General features: G+C 38.0%; 1 protein-coding gene across 2 annotated transcripts in view; it reads right to left on the reverse strand.

The window, feature by feature from the left end:
• Positions 1-6,981: 6,981 nt before the first annotated feature.
• The window catches only part of GOSR1 (golgi SNAP receptor complex member 1), a 37,147-nt gene continuing 25,117 nt past the window's right edge, over positions 6,982-19,011 (reverse strand). For both annotated transcript variants that reach the window (XM_090292106.1, XM_090292105.1), the window contains exons 7-9: positions 18,231-18,260; positions 10,426-10,508; positions 6,982-7,610 (exon numbers count right to left, since the gene is read on the reverse strand). In XM_090292106.1, coding sequence (XP_090148232.1) covers positions 7,486-7,610; positions 10,426-10,508; positions 18,231-18,260 — 238 coding nt within the window. In that variant the 3' untranslated portion in view covers positions 6,982-7,485. The remainder of the gene's footprint in view (positions 7,611-10,425; positions 10,509-18,230; positions 18,261-19,011) is intronic.

Here is a 19,011-nt window from a genome sequence, read left to right on the forward strand (position 1 = left end):
AAAGACAAGCAGACCACTGCCCTGGCTCTCCCGGGACGTGCAGTGCAATGGAGACTCTGGCCCCACGCTACTTGCTTGTTGAGAACATTGTGAGGAATCACGTACCATTGTAGCCTTTTATTTATCTGATTTCTACAACTGCATGAAGTGGCTAGAGTCCATTTTGCAGCTGAGCGACTGAGCAATTGCCCATGGCCTAAAGTGGCAGATCCAGTGCCAGACTACTGGATAGGACTTAGGACGCCGATCCTCCTCCTTTTCACCGCTGATTGTAGTTCCTGAGATGAGGAAACTCTGGTTAGGCAGGGCACAGCTACCTGGCAGCTATCAGGAGTAGTTAGTCCTCACTTAACGTTGACAGTTGTGACTTTAAGCAAATGATGTATAATGAAACCAATTTTACCACAGGCTAACTGATATATTTTTAAAAAGTTAACTTGCTATGGCATCTGTCAAGGTGATAATGAAGCGACATTGAACAAAACGACGTTATTTGAGGACGTGTTGTACTCTGATCTCTTGGGCTTATCTGTAAAAGGGCAATACCACCTCACTAAGTGAACAGGATTGTTTGTATGTGTGATACATGTGTGCACATATGTACACATGTATGCATGTAGGTATGAAGGAAGCAAAGTGCCGGCCAGATGTTCCATGCGGTAACTCACTGGAACACACTGGCACAGAAAACAGGGAGCTGCCAGATGTTCTTGTACAGAGGCAGGGCACCCAGGTCAGAGGCAGGTCCAGTAATGAACAACAGGGACCCAGCTCGGGGGACAAGCAACGTGGAACAGAAGGAAATGGAGAGGACTGAGGACTTATTCCAGGGGGAAAATGACTGTATTTAAACTATACATTTTGGCACTGAGTTACAAATAGCTACCAACCCTTTTTGCCTGCTCCCCCTGAAGCTGTAAGCAATTTCTTTAGTAAGGACCAATCAGATGTTTGAAAATATGTAAAAGATGTATACTAATTAAGAGAAAGTGACTTTCCTAAGAGCTTTATATCTCAAAGGAGGAAAAATGATCAGGGCAAGCATAGATCAGGGTAACCAATTAGAAGGGAATTTTACAAGGGTGAGGACACTGTCAAGGGACTGCTGGATTCCTCTAAGCAGAAAGTTAAGACTTTCAGAAAGCACCCAATCTTAGCTTTTAAGCATCTTCAGAGAGTAATAAAGAGCTTTGCAAGTTGAGCGGCCCTGCCAAGGGGGGGAAAGCTTAGCCGAGTGGAGCGGAAGGCGTCAGGCTAAAGTGCATTCATCCCTCTCTGTTCCAACTCAGCCAGCAAGTCTGCATCTTCTCCTAGCTTTTGCTCTAGAGAAATAAGAGAAAATGTTCTGACAGCAAATATCTTCAGTGAGCTTCTCCAGCCATGCGTTTTTACTTCTAGGTGTCTCTTGCTATCAGACAAGGTGTGTTGGGCAGAGCCTCAGATCTTTTCCTAAGGAAAGGCCAAGTCAACAGGAGTGGCAGCCTGTTAAAGCCATTCCACCCAAAGGGACATGCACCACTGTCCTAGTTTGGGTGGCAATGACTGAGGACCTGGGCTGAGGTGCTCAGTGGGCCATTCTCTACAAAGATATCTGCAGTTCTAAGGTAGGAGGTGGGCAGTAAGTTTGGTTTAAGGCCACTACAAAAACATTTTCTACAAATCAATGCATTAGTTCTTGTAAAGATAAGTGATTTACAAATGAGTGTTTTTATTAAACATTCGGCTAGTACTTAGCCTTCCTTGAAAATAATCAAGCCACAGGGCTTTAGATTCTAAATGTATTGTGTTAAAGCAAGCAAAATTGGTGGTTCTTTTATAGCTTCTCTCCTATTCACACAGCATGACCTAAAATGTATTTTGTGGAACTAGAACACAAGATTCGTTGGCATCAGAAAGCCCTCAAGATTCAAATCTTTGCTTAAATGTTCACTCTGATTTTGAGCAAATTACTTAATCCTTCCGGACTGGTTTCCTTATCTGTACAAAAAGGAGGCTGCCTCACGAGGTGGTGCTGGATTTCATGTAGATCCATGTGGAGGTGTGCACATCCAGGGCTGGGTACATGGGAGGTAGCCACAAAATGAATCCCAAGGAAGAGGTGGCCCTTTAGAGGCCATGTGAGTGGACGGAAGGGAAAAGCTGGGGTGGCCAAGAAAGGGAGGACAGTGCGGTCAGATAAAAAGGATACAGAGGGGATGGAAAGTCAATGCTAATGGGAACATGGTTCTTTTTGGGGTAATGAAATGTCCTGAAGTTAGTGGCGCTGGTTGCACAATATACTTAAAACCCATCAGTACATTTTAAAAGGGTGCATTATATCTCAATTATACCGCTATTTTAAAAAGGGATCCAGAAAACATAACATTTGGAAAGGTAATAGAAAATAGGGAAATTTTCAAATTCATTGGTGGGGTAGAGAATCCAGTTCTGATCTATAGGATAAAAAGTCATTATTTAGGGAGGGTAGGAACATCTTTCTTGCATTGTTCTAAATTTTACATTCCCATCACACCTTCTGAAGTTTCATTTTGATAAGAGACTTCTTCACTTCTTGGGCTAAATTAGTGGAATATTCATACGATGTTTTGGAATAAAAGGTGATTCAATTTTCAGTACCTGTACTGATTCACCCTGGGTTTCAGGACCTCATGAGAAATACTTATCAAAACCAAAGACTTCACAATCACTACCTCAAACTACCTCGATGGTACTCTTCTAATACAAACAACCATAGGCACAACCATTTAGATTTCTAATTTATTATTAAATTACATAACAAAGCTTCTTCTATACAGTCAGAAAATGCACATTAAATGAGAACAAAAATTAAATACAAATACAATTAAACTGGTTCCAAGAAGCCATTTTAAAAGCAAAAAAATTAGAAAGTGCATTTGGAATAGATTTTTAGAAACCTGTATTGGCATTTTTCATGAGAAAACATCTTCCATCATGATAAAGTGTGATTGGAACTGATTTCCCTCCCTCTCTAGGAGCTAATAGGATGGCAATAAATGCAAATACTCTGATACTAAAGTGAGACTTTGCATATACAGAAAATGGGAAAGAGCTCTCAAGACACGGCTCAGCTTTGTCTCAGCTTCTAATCCAATTAAAATCCTTAAGAGTCACTTGTTCCGCCCCGGCCAGGTGGCTCACTTAGTTGGAGTATTGTCCCATGCCCCCAAAGGTTATGGGTTCAATTCCCAATCTGGGCACATACCCAGGCTGTGGGTCTATCCCTGGTCAGGGCACATACAGGGACTGATATTTCTCTCCCTCTCCTCCTTCCTCTCTCTCTAAAATAAAAAAAAAATCAATAAACATATCCTCAGTGAGGATTTAAAACAGTCACTTGTTCCTTCCTTATTTTCTTTTCCTCTATAAAACTTAAGAATATGCAGACTTATGAAGGAATAACAAAGATTAGTTTATAAAGACCATGATGTAAAGTTCTGCAATCTTTCTGGAGACCAGGCTAAACCACCCCTCACCCAAAAGGAGAATGAAATGCAACCCTTTTTTTCTGAGTAGAATCCATCTGTTTAGTTATATTTGCCACAAATTCAGTGTAACACTAGACATGGCCATTTATCCTCATTAGCTCAATATTACAAGTTAGAAAACCCAATTTCCAGGAAATCATATCTGGCTAATTATAAAACATAAAGTATTAGAAACCAATAAGGCTGGTCTAGTTCTTTAAAGTCCTTTTCACCAAACAGAGATTATTAACAATGAAACAGAAAATTAATGATGGGAATGCAAGTCCAAGGTGCCTCAATTCCACAGAGGCCAAAAGGCTCAATAAGTTCATTGTTCTATTCAGATGCATTCAGCATCCAACAGAAAAGAATTAAAGTAAATATATTTGGTTCTAAGTACAAAAAGTGCCCTCATGATGTCCCTCATCATCCATCTCCATTCTCAGGAGCTGTCTCCCTCCCATGCCTGGGCAGTCTGGAAAATGACATTCTCTGTAAAGGGAATTTTGGTACAATGGAGAGAGGAACACTGGAGAAGGAAAGCCCTTTTCTAACATTAGACAAGTAAAAGGTGAGCAATGCAGATTGCAGGGAATCCTTCAGCATCTAATAGAATAATAAAAAAGAATGTAGATACAGCCAGGACAGAGTGACTAAAGCACTTGGATATTTGGGCTTGAACTTTAGTAACAGATCAAACTTCTACTAAAGTTACCAGCACATATTAAAATCTCAGAAGTATACTTTTTGGAATTTTCTGCCTTTATTTTGCCATGGTTTTTCATACTTTTTGTAAGATGGAAATTTTGAGTGGTTATAAAAAAATCCCAGAAGGAAAGAACATTATATAAGACAATGGTTGAGGGAGATTATGTCCCCTAAGAGGCAACAGTGGGACTAAGAATAGAAAATTCCTTCTGCTCTGACTTGCTCTAAGAGTAGCTTACTGTTAGCTCCTGAGCCTGGCAACAGGTTTGTAAGGAGAGCAAAAAAGAGAAAAACCAAGATGGTTAAAAAAGTTAATTGAAATGAAACTGAAAGACTTAACACGTTGAGCACCCAGGCTGTTTTGTCTTCCTTCCCGTTTAGCCCCGATACCCGATTTCACTGATAGCTGGTGGCCGGAGATCTGTGTCAGGTTGTGATAAGACTGCATGTATATCTTCAGATATACAGTAGTCCCTCTCTATATTGCAGTTCACTTATCATGGACTCACTGTATCGTGGGATTTTTAAAAATATTATATTTATTTATCGCGAATTTTTCGCTATATTGTGGGATTTTGCTGTATTGTATACGTATGTTGTTAAAGTTATGTAGATTTAAGAGTAGAATATGTTTAAGAACATAAGTAGTGTTTATAAAAGTGTGGAAAAAGTAGGGAGTGGGAAAGGTTAATAAGGGACTGGGAACGGTTTATAAGTGTGTGGGAAGGGTTTATAAAGCCTTAAAATATATATAAATACTAAAATAAATGTAAGGTTCCTACTTCGTGGATTTTCACCTATCGCGGGGTGTATAGAACGTAATACCCGCGATAAGTGAGGGAATACTGTATTTCTTGTATTTACCGCAATCTGTACTCTGTATTCTTTTAGAAATGCTTTCTAAATACTTTAGAAAAGTGTACTGTCAGTCACCAGTGACTGACGCGGTTTGAACGGAGAGTACAGTGCCAGTCACTGGTGACTGACATGGTGCTTAACGTGTTAAATCAGCTACTGTGGGATCCAAATTGAGCCTCTCCTTATAAATGGCACACTTCTATTCCCTTGCTCTAGGTTTTCTTTCTGCAAATAAAGGACCAATATGAGGAAAGGATGAGCACTGTCCTAGCTGATCTGCATTTGGCCTTGGGTCCTCATTATGGGCTACAGCACTGGGAGGTCAGTCAGACCTATCTGGCACCAACATCGACATCACGCTTTTCAGCTTCCTTGGAAGGACTAATTTCTTTATCTTCATAAAGAAAATAACCAACACAATTCAATTACTTCATTTAAGCAGAACCCTAATGGAAAGGCTTATCAGTCATCAAAAGTGTTTGCCTGCTTGGCTGCAGCAAGCTAGATTAGCTCCAGTTCTAGTTTTACCGTCATACCACCAGCTTCAACGAATGCACCAAATGATGACACCAGTAAAAGACTGGTAGTATAATTAAATAAATAATTTTATTTATAGTATTTAAGATTATATAAATGCCTACTATATAGCAACCCAAGTCCCATAAATTCTAGCTGAGGTACAACCACCAATCAAGGCCCTTTGAAAAATCAAAGATAATAAAGTGTCAAGGGAGAAAAATTTTGTTCTCCCAACAGAGAATGTAATAAATGAACTTCCCTGATCCTTGAAAGTCCACACTGGGAAAACATAAACTCTCTTTTAAGGGCATCTCCAATCAACTACTGATAAATCAACCCCTATTTAGAAAAATAAAACCCATAGTTAAAAAAAATATATCAAATGCCTTTCATACCCAGAACATAATAAAACTTTGACCCCAGAATGAAAAACCTCTCAGTCTCTGTATCAGACCGTGGGTTAAGTCTACCCACCAGCCTGCATATCAAGTTCATCTGAACAACACACACCATTGACACATTAAGATGTAGTTAAGAACTACACGTTAATATCCTTTTATTCCTGGTGGCACATTCTGAAGCCAATGCTGTAAATACTATAATAAATCCCGGTGGTGAAAAGCAGCCTTCTTCCCTGGTGGAGAGTGTAGATGTTGGACGTCTTCAAACTATCTGTGGTAGCTTAGTTAGAGAAGTAATGAATTTACAGAAACTGAGAAATGGTTAAAGTTGAAAAGAATTCTGGTGGGTGGTTTAACATTTTGTCACTGTCCAGGGATGATAACAGAAGACAGATACAGACGGAGACAGATTCTGTCACATGCACCCTCAACAGTGAAACCATTCTCTGGATGTTTGGAAAAGCTTAACACACTTGGAATGAATAGATTTTCACAGAACATAAAATTTCTGTTACATCAGGTGGTAGTTTTTAAAACTTTTGCTCATAAATCGTGAAGCATTTACAAATGGAACTGTCTGAATGGTGACCCCCAATCAATGTTTTTTTACATGGGTCTTGTTTACCAGATCTCACAGAGAACTGCACTGTCCCCTCACTCAGCCGTCAGTGTAACTCCTGACGTGATGGAGACAGCTGGTGGCATCGAAAGACATTGGCTATTAGTTTCTTTTGTCCTGGGAGAACTAAGATTGCATTTTTTCATAGTAGCAAATATTAATACAATAGAATAAACAAAAATCAAAACAATAATTGACTCCTTAGAAAAAGCCTGTCATTCTTGACATTTTCCCAGCAATAGTTAACCCCAGTGTGCACATGATAAAAAGAAAGAAAAATGCTTTTCTGCAGTGTTTCTCATTTCAGACGACCTCACCTCTGTTGAAGCTGGCCTGTCAGCATCTCAAAGAATCTGTGAAAAATGGAATTTTCCTTAAATACCAAAAGAGCTAGAGACACAGAGTAGAAATTTATCAAGAAATGACTTGTGATTTTTCATCATGAGTATAAAATAAAAGGAAAAGAACTATTTTTATTCATAACCCAATCTGGCAGCTAAGAGGAAAGCAGTCTTTGGCTATAGAGACCTGGTTTTCTGAAGAGTCAGTCCAGCTGTGAGACCTGGCTCGTCATCAGCCTTCAACACTATCACTGACGCACAGAAACTCTGTTTCTGATTGGTTTACTTACCTCTGGGGGAGACAGAAGTAACTGAAAACTTTTTCTTATTTTTCTTTTTTTAAAACTAAAAACAGAAGGAAGTGTGTGTTAGAAAAAACAGCACAGAGAAACTGTGGCTTCCGCTCAAACTGACCATGTCCAGCAGTATCAGTCTTGAATTAATCCTGCTGTTCACGCTAATTATCAGGACAGTTGATGTCTCCATTCTACTTTTTCTTATTCCAGATCAGGCCCTGAAAGCGGTGGCTGTCAAGAGTCCCTGGAGATGTCCCATCAATGGAAAGCATACAGCAGCAATAGGATGGTACAGACACCAATAACACCGCCCAGGATGAGTGAGTCTCGCCGCTTCCTAAGGTTGATGCGTTGGATCAGGCTGTTCACGGCAGGGAAACGATCTTTAGGAAATCTTTATTAAGGTCATATTTGGAAGCCTCTGTAGTGAAATCACAGAAGTCGCAAAGATAGAGATCAGGAGAGTCCAGAAACAATAAGTAATGGGAAGAAATCACACCGAGGGAGTGCAGTCTTTAGCAAACACACGCCCAAACTGAAGTGCCCAGGTTCCTAACACATTCAAGTATCATAGTACACTACAGTACACAAGCATGAATAAAAAGAATTAACAGAGAGTGGGGAAGAAGAAAATAATAATGATAGCTACCATGTATTAAGGTCAGGGTGGTCAGAAACAGAGGATCCTGCAGGGCAGGCAGGCAGATGCACAGCCCCACCCCCATTCCATCCCACTGCTCCCTTTCTCTCCCTCTCTCCTACTCACGCCCCCACCCCCACCACACACACTCTGTCTCTCTTTATCCCTTCTCTCAAGAGACTGAAAAGTTTGCCAGAGGATTCTGAAGCCTACCATTCCTCTCCCCACGGGGTGATAAGTTCCCTTGGATTCAGGCAATTGGTGGGAACGACTCTAGGGTCCGTATAATCAGGCACTGTTAATTATTAAAAAAAATTATTTTTTTTACTTTGCATCAGTAGGTAGGACATGGTAGGAAAGTAGATTAAACTGCTTTAGTTGTCCTATTTAGGGAACACACAAAAGGAAAAAGGAAAATTTCGACTTCAGGGCTTTTATAGCAGTTACAGCTGTATTTTCTTTAGTATTTCAAAATATCTTCATACGCTTACTAGTTTGTGCATTGTAGATCAAATTACATACTATATTGTTTTGTATTTCTAGCAATGGTTTATGCCTATACACCTGTAGGTGTATAGAAGTATTTTTTCAAGGTCAGAAAACCACCAACAAAATCACCTAGGATACTAAGGAGCTGTAACAATCCCTACTCTTGTGAAGCCTCACTCCATTTCTCTGTAACAAATGACTCCCAGCAGAGATTATATTTGTATACTTACATATTCTACATACTGTATGATTAGAACCATGTTTCCTTCTAATGATGAATTGCCCTGTGCATCTAGAATAGTTTTATATACTATAGGCATTAATGTGTTTTTTGAATTAAGTATTGAAAACAGAACAATTTGCAGAAATATTTTTTTAAATGTAGAAGAGCAGGAAGCATAAAATAACAGGCAGAAACTTTTACAAGGTATAAATCTCATACAGAGCAAATGCTTACTCTTTCCTTGCTTGGTAAAAGAAGGATCAACAACCTGCCTAGGGAAAGTATGGTAATGTTCGGCATTAGTAAACCCTGTCTGTAGTGGACTTATTTCCGTCCCGTTTACCTTTAGGGAAGCTCCCCTCGCCCCTTCTACAATAATCTAGTCCAGTCCATGTGTCAGGATGGAGTTGCCCTTGTCCTCTGCCATCAGGTACACATTCAGCCTCAGGGCTGGCCAGGAAGAACACTCCTTCCCCCTGGCCAGTGCCTGGGTTAGAAATAGGAAGTGACTCAAGCTGGCGGCAACCACAGTCCTCTTGGGACACTTGCCACAGCTGCTGGAAAAGAACCCCTTTTCCACGGGGAGTTGTGACCTGGTAGTCACCTCTATCACTGTGAGGAGAAAACCTGCCTGAAAACGAGGCCAACACACCAGAGAACAGAAGTAAGGGATGGAGTAGAGAGGGGGAGCAGAGAGAGGAAGAGCAGATTCTTGATAATAAAACCTGAGGCCCTGAATCCAGCCATGCCTTAAGCCAAAATCTACCCCTGAATTTTACAGATACATGAATAAATTAACTCCTTCCCTTTCCCCCTAAGTCAGTCTGAATTCGGTTTGTTACTATCTCTCTATGGGGTCCTAACTCATACCCACTTTATTTGATTTTTTTCACACACATTCTTTTGAAATGATTGTAATTTGTGATACTGATAAAGTGAGATAGTATTTAAAACAATACTGTGTAAACTGTGTAGCCCTATATAAAATATAAATTATTTTGGATGGGTGGTTTCAGAACAGAATTCACAAAAAACTGGACAATACCAATATATTTCAGAGTATTCTTTTCCCTGGGCAAGTCAAGTATCAAACTAAAAGTGAGTTTAAATTATCCAAGATGAGAAGATACTAAACTTTTGAAAATTATATTTCCTCTTAAGTCACTGGGGAAGGAAACTTTTTTCCCCTAAAAGGCTTGATTTCTTAGTAAACAAAATGTTTCAGAGTAGGAGGCTTATCAGTTACCCGATCGGGTTTCTCAGCAGTATCAGTTAATACTAATTTACCTTGGGAAACTGAAGAATTAAGGTGGCGGTCACAACGAACAGGCAGTGAATCTGTCCTGGAGTTCAGCTTGCACACATCAAGTCACAACGGAAGTGCTCTCTGTAAGCAGTTACAACTCATCTACGCATCTGTCTGACTGCCTCCTTCTTTCCCCTTCTAACCATCTGACTTACTCTCCAAACTAAAAAAAGCAGCAGCATATAATTTATGATGTTTAGGTAAGAATAATGTACGTGTGGAGTTCTAACAATGGTAAGAGAGCTTTTGAAAAGTAAAAGTTTTGTGAACAATTTGAAAATTCACATTCATAATTTTTTTCTCAGCCTAACAACAATAAACCTCTGGTGTGCCATCTTTTCGGTATGGTACTAAACAATATGCGCTTTCATGAAGGAGAGCAGGGTACATTCACATTCTGTGATCAGTGAGGGCCTCTGCTGCTACTGAGGACGGCACCCTGCTGGCGGGGGGTGCACAGCGGGTGATGAGGGGAAAGCACACACACAGATTTTGTTCCCCCCATAAGAGCCACAGATTTCAAACTTTCAAAAAGGATACTGGCCAAAGTGTTCATTTTGCTCTGAATTGACTTTAACATTCCTCTCTGTGAAGTCATATTTTCTTTTGTTGCCATAGCAATGCTGCAAGGGAGAAAAATTAAATTGTCATTTAAGATTATCCTACCTGGATCCGTTGTACCCTTCAAAGTGAACAGAAAACTAAGGGGAACAACATCATCTTGAAAATCGCTAGGCAGGAAAATGGAAAAAAAAACAACAAAAAACCAAAAAAACTTCCCAAGTCACCTTCCCACTGTCCTTTTTCTAAATGACTGTTATGCGCCCACTCCTACCCTCTGGTTATCTTTTTGGGAAGGCAGTGCACCATTTCCTGTGGTTTTCCCTCTAAGTAACAAATGAAATAAGACAGTAACAGACAAATCACACACTGCAAGAGCTTTTTAAAACGGCTGGAAAAGGGGCCAGGTACTACAACATCCTTAATCAGGGAAAACTGCCGGGGGAAGTATGGAATTGCAATCATGAAAACAGAACCAGAAGTGTAACATGTCACAAAATACCCGTACAACCAGACTTCAATTTATGAAAAGGTTATGTTCCAAAAGTCTCCTTGAGAACCAACCAAGATTTTAGGACACACATGCAACATTATGCTAGATTTCTAAGCCAGGAACAAAGGTCATTAAACAGCTGAGAAGGAAAAAAGTCACTGCAGAGTATAGTCTCTTTCATGTAACTACTTTAATCTCAGTTAATGTCTTTGTTATCAATGGCAAGATTACTAACTTTCAAGTCTTATTGTCCTGGACATTAAAATCCTATAGGGCAGGGTCAGTATCCATTTTCATATGAACACACAGCATGGGACTGGCAGAAGAGACACACAGGCAATGGAACAGAATTGAGAGCCCAGAAATAAAACCACAGGTATATGGGCATATAGCTTTCAACAAAGGAGCCAAAAACGCACAATGGAGAAAAGAAAGTCTCTTCAGGAAATGGAACTAAAAGAACTGGAAAGCCACATGCAAAAGAACAAAACTAGATTACAGCTTGTTCCCTGCACAAAATTAATTCAAAATGGATCAAAGACCTAAATAAAAGATCTGAAACAATGAAGTACATAGAGGAAGACATAGGTACTAAATTTATGGACCTGGGTCATAGAGAACACTTTATGAATCTGACCCCAAAGGCAAGGAAAGTAAAGGTAAAAATAAATGAATGGGACTATATCAAACTTAACTGACAACAAAACAAAAAGGCAACCAATGAATGGGAGATGATATTTACAAACAACAACTCCAACAAGGGGTTAATTTCCAAAATATATAAAGAACTCAAACAATTCAACACCAAACAAACAATCCAATTAAAACATGGGCAGAAGACCTGAAGACACCTCTCCAAAGACATACAGACGCCATCAGATATATGAAAAGATGTTCAACTTCACTAGCTGTTAGGGAAATGCAAATCAAAACTACAATAAGATACCACTTCGCACCTGCTAAAATGGCCATTATCGTTAAGACAAGTAATAACAAGTGCTGGGGAGGTTGTAGAGAAAAAGGACCCCGGATTCACCGCTGGTGGCAATGTAAACTGGTACAGCCACTATGGAAAAGAGCCTGGAGGTTCCTAAGAAAACTAAAAACAGAGCCCTGACCAGTGTGGCTCAGTTGGTTGGGTGTCATCCCAGAAAGTGAAAGGCTGCTAGTTTGATTCCTGGTTAGGGCACATGCCTGTGTTGCTGTGACTGGTCCCCGGTCTCCTACAAGAGTGCCATGTAGGAGAGGCAACCAGTCAGTGTTTCTCTCTCACATCGATGTTTCTCTCCCTCTCTTCCTCCCTCCCTTCCCGCTCTCTAAAAATAAACAAACAATTTTTAAAAATTAAAAATAAAGTTACTATATGACCCAGCAAACCCTCTTCTGGGTTATCTACCTGAAAAACCTGAATACTTTTATTTGCAAAGATTGATGCAGTCCTATGTTCATTGCAGCATTATTCATGGTGGCCAAGACATGGAGACAACCAAAATGTCCTTCGACCGAGGACTGGATAAAGAAGATATATGGTATATACATACTATGGAAAGTTACTTAGCCATAATAAAAGGTGAAACACTGCCATTTGTGACAACATGGATGGACCTTGAGAATATCATGCTAAGCAAAATAAGTCTGTCACAAAAAGCTAAGAACTATATGATTTCATTCATTGGTAGGATATAAAACTGGAACTCATGGACCCAGACAACAGTATGGTGGTTACCAGAGGGAAGGGGGATAGACGGCAGTAAAGGGTACAAGGGGCCAATTATATGGTGACGGAAGATGACTTGACTTTGGGGGTGAGCACACAATGCAATATACAGATCATGTATCATAGAAATGTATACTTGAAACTTATATGATCCTATTAACTAACATCACCTAAATAAATTTAATAAAATTTTAAAAAGAACAATAAGAAATAGAATGTTCTTGAGTAATTCTGAAAATATCTGACACATTAGGAAGAAAAAAAAAAGGCCCATTGCTTTGGAAGAGATTCTGGGAAGATGATGGCAAGAGCACAAACTCTTGACCTCATCTATGGCCCACCTGACCCCACAGAGGAATACAAGAACAGACGCAGAAGAGCTGTGGGAGTCCATCAGGCCCACAGTTCTCTCGAGATTTCCATGGGAAGACAGCCAGGGAGGGCTATGCTGCTACACTCTCCCAAGTGAGGCAGACCAGCGAACTCATGGCAGGGCAGACTAGATTTTTCTTCCAGCCTGAGGCAAAGACCTAGATTTCATTGCATTTCTGAGGAGCCCAGACAGTGCTACACTGAGTGACTGAACTGCCCCCAGTCCCTGCAGCTGGACAAGGACCGCCACACATAACCAGAAAGACCTATAAACAGAGTTCACAGTCTTCCAGCTGGTTTGATGCCCAGCTGCTAGGAGGACAAATTGCTGGGCCATCCACTACCACTCGGCATGTCACTGCTATCTGAGAGCTGGCTGAACACATTTTTGGATAGGCAAGACTTGGCAAGACTATTGAAGGAAAATGCTAGAGATAGTACTCTAAGCAAATTACAAATGAATCAAAACCGAAATTTCAAGATTTGAGAAGGCAAAGAAACAAAAGTGTTTAAGAAGATATATAAACAGATATTTATTGAAACAGTATTTGCAACAGTGAAAGAACAAAAAAAAAAGCACTGTTTGGAATAAAAGAAGACAAAACAAAAAAATTGGAAATAACACTGGAATGGTTTAGTGATTATGGTATAAACATACAAAATAATATTTGGTTATTAAAAAGAATAAGTTAGTATTAACTCTATTAACCTGGAGGGATGTTTGTGATATATTAAATCATCAAAGCAATCCACAGAATGTGCAGATATAAGTTTTTTATTTTATTTCAAGAAACAAAATAATTTTGTTTATATTTGTATGACAGTAAGAAAGGTGTTAGATACAGAGCAGTCAATTAATATAAGGTATTTTAGGGGGAAGGAATGGAGGAGCAATACCAAGAGATGAACCTTATGTATTTATAGAATTGTTTAAATTGTTACAATAAGAACATTGTACTTTCATGATATATAAATATCTAATAAAGAAAATTAGAGGAATTCCACCTGATTAAGAAATGTTAATAACATCACCAGCACTAAATTTACTACTGTTATTCACCTCAATGCTATGAGTCAAATAATGATTAATAAAGGCTTTTTCCAGATCTTAGAAAAGTTCAAGACTTGAAGGGATCGGGAATATCTGAAGGCAGAAGTGTGGAACAGGGATAAAAACAGAAATTTGTGAAAATTTGTACAAAGAATTGTCAGGCCCTAAATTACCTTCCCCAGACCATGAGGTTAGATGACTGCCACCAGTTCAGGAGAAGACCTAACCGAGGAGAAGAGGCCTCAAGGCACTGACATTTTGAAGTCCCCTGTGAAACAGCCAGGTTCTTTCCTGATCACCCATCGTGAGGCCTAACACTCAACAAGTCTCACCACCAGGCACACAGATAAGCTTCCAATCACTGGATTTTGGAGCCTCACCCTCAAATATAAACAAAGAGCCAAGAATCACCAGATATTTGAGGAGAGCCTTTAACATAAAAGGCAGAGATCTAAATAAACCAACCAGCAAACAGAAAAGTGAGTCTGAGGAAATAAGAGGCAATAAAGGAAGCTCAGGAAACTCTAAAATCAACAAACTGAGTAAACCTCCCAGAAAGTAGAAAAACAGTATCAATAGAAACAGAAAAGGTAAAAAAAAAAAAAAAAAACAAAAAAAAAAAAACTGAAGATGAGTGTCCAGATTATAAGAGCCTACCAAAAGCCTAGTACAATGGACTGAAAAAGATGCATACCAAGCTCATCATGGTGAGGTCAAAGACAAACAAAATATAGGGGAAAAGGGATGATCCCAAAAACTTTCAGAGAAAAAAAGCTCATCATATACAAAGGACCAGAAATTTTAGTTGTCATTGGACTTAAAAAGCAATACTGGAAACAATGCCTTCAAAATTTCAAAATGATTTCCAACCTAGAATTCTATACCTTAGCTAAACAATGAACCAGAGTATGGACAGAATAAAGACTTGTTTAGACGTTGAGTGTGGGAAGTCCATAAAATTTACCTCCTGTTCTTTCTCAGGAAGCTACTAAAGGGCATGGTCAAGCATAAATGAGGGAATAAACTAAGAAGGTGGAAGACACCAAATCCAAGAAATAGGTGATCCAATAAAGGAAATTAGGATAATGGTGAAAGAACATCTGAAGACCAGAACAGTGTTAATAGGCTCAGAGAACAATCAATCAAGATTAGAGAAAAAGGAAGCAGGCAATGTTAACTTTATAATATATTGAATTTTAGAATCCAAAACACAAAAAGAGCACAAAAAGAGTCAAACTAATAATGTCCTTTATGCCATTAGTTCTTATTCACCATTTTGCAGTTTAAGTGTACGTCTATGACAGCATGTGATACACTTAAAATGTGCTTGTTTTAAAGTAAATTTACTTTACAGGGTATTTCAAAATTGACCTTATGATCTCTTATATAAAGTAACAATTGAAATTGGGCTGAGTAATCTGAGGCCTATCTTTGAATGATGTCTCTGTTTTTTAAACTGACTATTACCAACTTGCAGGCACTTTGACTCAGAAGTAGAGCAGATTAAAAAATAATTTCCGCAAAGCACTTTGCATTCCTTGGAGAATGGATATTATCAACATACTTTATGTTATTATCTTGTTGAATATGCATGATTTCCAGTACCACACAAAGTATATCTAGACATACTTTCCTATCTTGTACCATCATCTGGAGTCAAGCTGAGTGAGATTTAGGCTGTTATTTCAAGGGTCAAATACTAAGAGGCAAAACATAGGCTCCAAATAATATACAATGCTTTTAGAACGATAAATCATTGATGTGCTTACTGGAACTTCAACTTTCTTACTTATTTTGTGAACTATTCAGACGCATATTTTTTCAACAAAAGACAACACTAGTTATACAGTTAATACTTGACTATACATATTAAAATATTAGTATTTTCAACAAATTGATGAAGTTTACATTAAATTGTGTACTTTTAAAATGTGTCTCCAAAAGGAGTAAATTTTTACATATAGAACATGTAAGAATAATTATTTGACACTTAATTGTGATATTATCCATAAGTAACCATACCAGCTTTATATTCAGTGAAATTTCATGTATGATACCTATTATATTTTGACACAAAAAGAACTAGTGAAATAAAGGCCTAATTACATATTTTTTGCTTCTTAATTGGCAAAATAATAGTAGCAGTGATTCAATGATTCTCAAATGTTCCTATCCTATGAGGTACGCCTAGTTTTTATACTCATGTACCGGCTTTTAAATACGCCAGCTTTGAATTTAAAGCTTAATTAAGGCAGCCTGGCCCTAGAAAATCAGGCAGAAAGAGGAGGAAATAAAAAGAAGAAAAAAAGGAAAAGGGTTACAACAGGGAAACTTTAAAACTCTCTGGCAACATGTGATGCAACTTCATGTGCTGATGAAAGGGCAAGAAAGGATTGCAAGGAGACCCTTCAGCTGACAAGTAGGCAATTCTGTGAAAACTAGGTTGAGATGGAAAATGCAGGTGCACGTAATTTAAACAAAATTCCAGATATAAGTGTGTATTATAAAAGGTTATAATTTATTAAGGTTATTACTAAGTAATAGAAACATTATAACCCACTAAATAAAATAAGAATCCATGAATCCATACACATAAACAAGATAAATATGTAGGCTATGAATACTTAAATATTCAGGAGTAAACAGGCAACATTTCTGCAACTTATTTTCAAGTAGTTCAGGGAAAAAAAATTGTGGAAAACCAAATGTGGCAAAATGTTAACATTTAGGGAATCTAATAAAGGGTATATGGGAATTCTTTGTACTATTGGAACTCTTCTAAAATGTGAAATGGTATCGAAATAAAAAGTAAAAGAAGGTATTAATAATAAGCTACTGTTTACAGATTACCTAGTACTGGCCAGGCACTGTACCAGCCACTTTACTCATATTACCTTTAATCTTCACAACAACCTTTCTGGGTAGGTATTATCATCAATCCCATGTTTTTAAACACATAAGAAAATGAAGGCCGCAAGTCATTTATTCAAGAACAGAGATATAATAATTGCACAGTGAGGTTTCAAACCAAATCATACCCCAAAGCATGTACTCTTTATACAAGATGGTAAATAGACTAGTGGTTTAGATAGAGCTCTGGTTCTAGAATTAGACTCAGATTTGAGGACTTGAATCTTCAATATTATTTCTTAGTCATGTGGCCAGAGGTATATTACTTAATTTCTTTTTTTGTTTTGGAGATAAATGTTTAATGATTGGTGTCTATCTCAAGTTGCGGAGGAGATTAAATAAAACAAAGCATGTAAAGCACTTGAGCACAATACCAAGGCCTATGGTAAGGATACCAATATTTGTACTTTAATCTACCCTTCCTGAAAAACAATGCTTTAGACATTGCTAAATTCTGAAGTGTAGAGACAATACCTAGCTAACATACCTTCTTATTGTCATAAAAAAGGTATTTAAAAATTCACTAAACCTAGAGAATTAAGCAGTTCAAACCAAAAAATAAATGTCCCTACCTGAAGCAAGAAACTACTTTTCAATGTTATTACAGATAATACTAAATATTACCACAGTAGAATTTCTACAGCTATTGAAATCAAGTGTACATAAATGGTATAAATAAAACATTTACCAAGTCACATGTTTAAGATTGTTTTCCATTAAGAAAATGAGAATAAAAAGATTGAGGCTGAAAAAACTGAATATACAGTAGTCCCTCACTATACTGTGGTTCATTTATTGCAGCCTCAGTGTATCGCAGGATTTTAAAAAATATTATATTTAATTATTTATCGCAGATTTTTCACTATATTGCGGGATTTTGCGTTACTGTATACATATGTTGTTAAAGTTATGTAGGCTTAAGAGTGTAGAATAAATGTAAGGTTCCTACTTCGTGGGGTGTGTGTGTGTGTCTAGAACGTAATACCTGTGATAAGTGAGGGAATACTGTAAATTAATCAGAAAAATCCACTCAGGTAAATCTACTTCTAGTATTTCTGGAAACAAATATTTTGGGCTTCAAATGTCTCTTACAAGGGAAGGTATAGTAAAAATACATTACGACATAATTAAAGTCTCATCTTTAAGAAGGATGAGTTAACTTTAACTCTAATTATAAAGTTTTATGTGCAAAAAAAAAAAAAAAAAAACCACAATAAAGTAAAACAAAAAAATATTCCTACCTTATTGTCTCTTCTATAAGACGATCTGAGCTGCAATAAAAAGAAATTCAAATTCTGGAATTATTAAAAGCACATTTAAAACTTGTATTTAATTTTTCTACATTTTCTAAGTTGATTAATTTTCCAGACATTATTAAATAGAATACTCAGACTTTTGAAAGCATCTGAAGAAGATTCCGGACTCTGAAATAAATTTCAGTTATCCACATATGTAACTTTCATCTTTTTTAAAAAATAAGTCGAGCCTTTTTTTCTTTTAAGATTTATTTATTTTTAGACAGAGGGGAGGGGAGGGAGAAAGAGAGGGAGAGAAATATCAATGTGTGGGTGCGTCTCACGCACCCTCAACTGGGGACCCGGCCTGCAACCCAGGCATGTGCCCTGACTAGGAATTGAACCAGTGACACTTTGGTTCACAGGCATGCGCTCAGTCCACTGGGCCACACCAGCCAGGGCTCATCTTACTTTTATTTGTTGGCTTAAACCTATTTCTTTCACAGAGCTTAAAATCAGAACCGAGTTTTAATGTCGGCATAAATAAATGAAACTTCTTTAACTTAGATAGCTCAGGAGTTGTCACTATTGTCTATTCTAAACTTAAGAATTACAACCAACTTGTTGAGCCAGGACAGGCAAATGTAGTTCTGATGCCTATAAGTAGTAATTATTTACACCTTCAATTTCCTTCCTTTTTGGGGAAACTAAACCAAATCTCAGCCTATCATTTTTCAGGAACCTGAAAAAAGAAACCAAGTGCTCTCTTGATTTGTAAAATGTGTGC

The sequence above is a fragment of the Furipterus horrens genome, unplaced genomic scaffold, assembly GCF_987537825.1.
Source record: "Furipterus horrens unplaced genomic scaffold, mFurHor1.1.pri manual_scaffold_11, whole genome shotgun sequence".
Taxonomy (NCBI): domain Eukaryota; kingdom Metazoa; phylum Chordata; class Mammalia; order Chiroptera; family Furipteridae; genus Furipterus; species Furipterus horrens.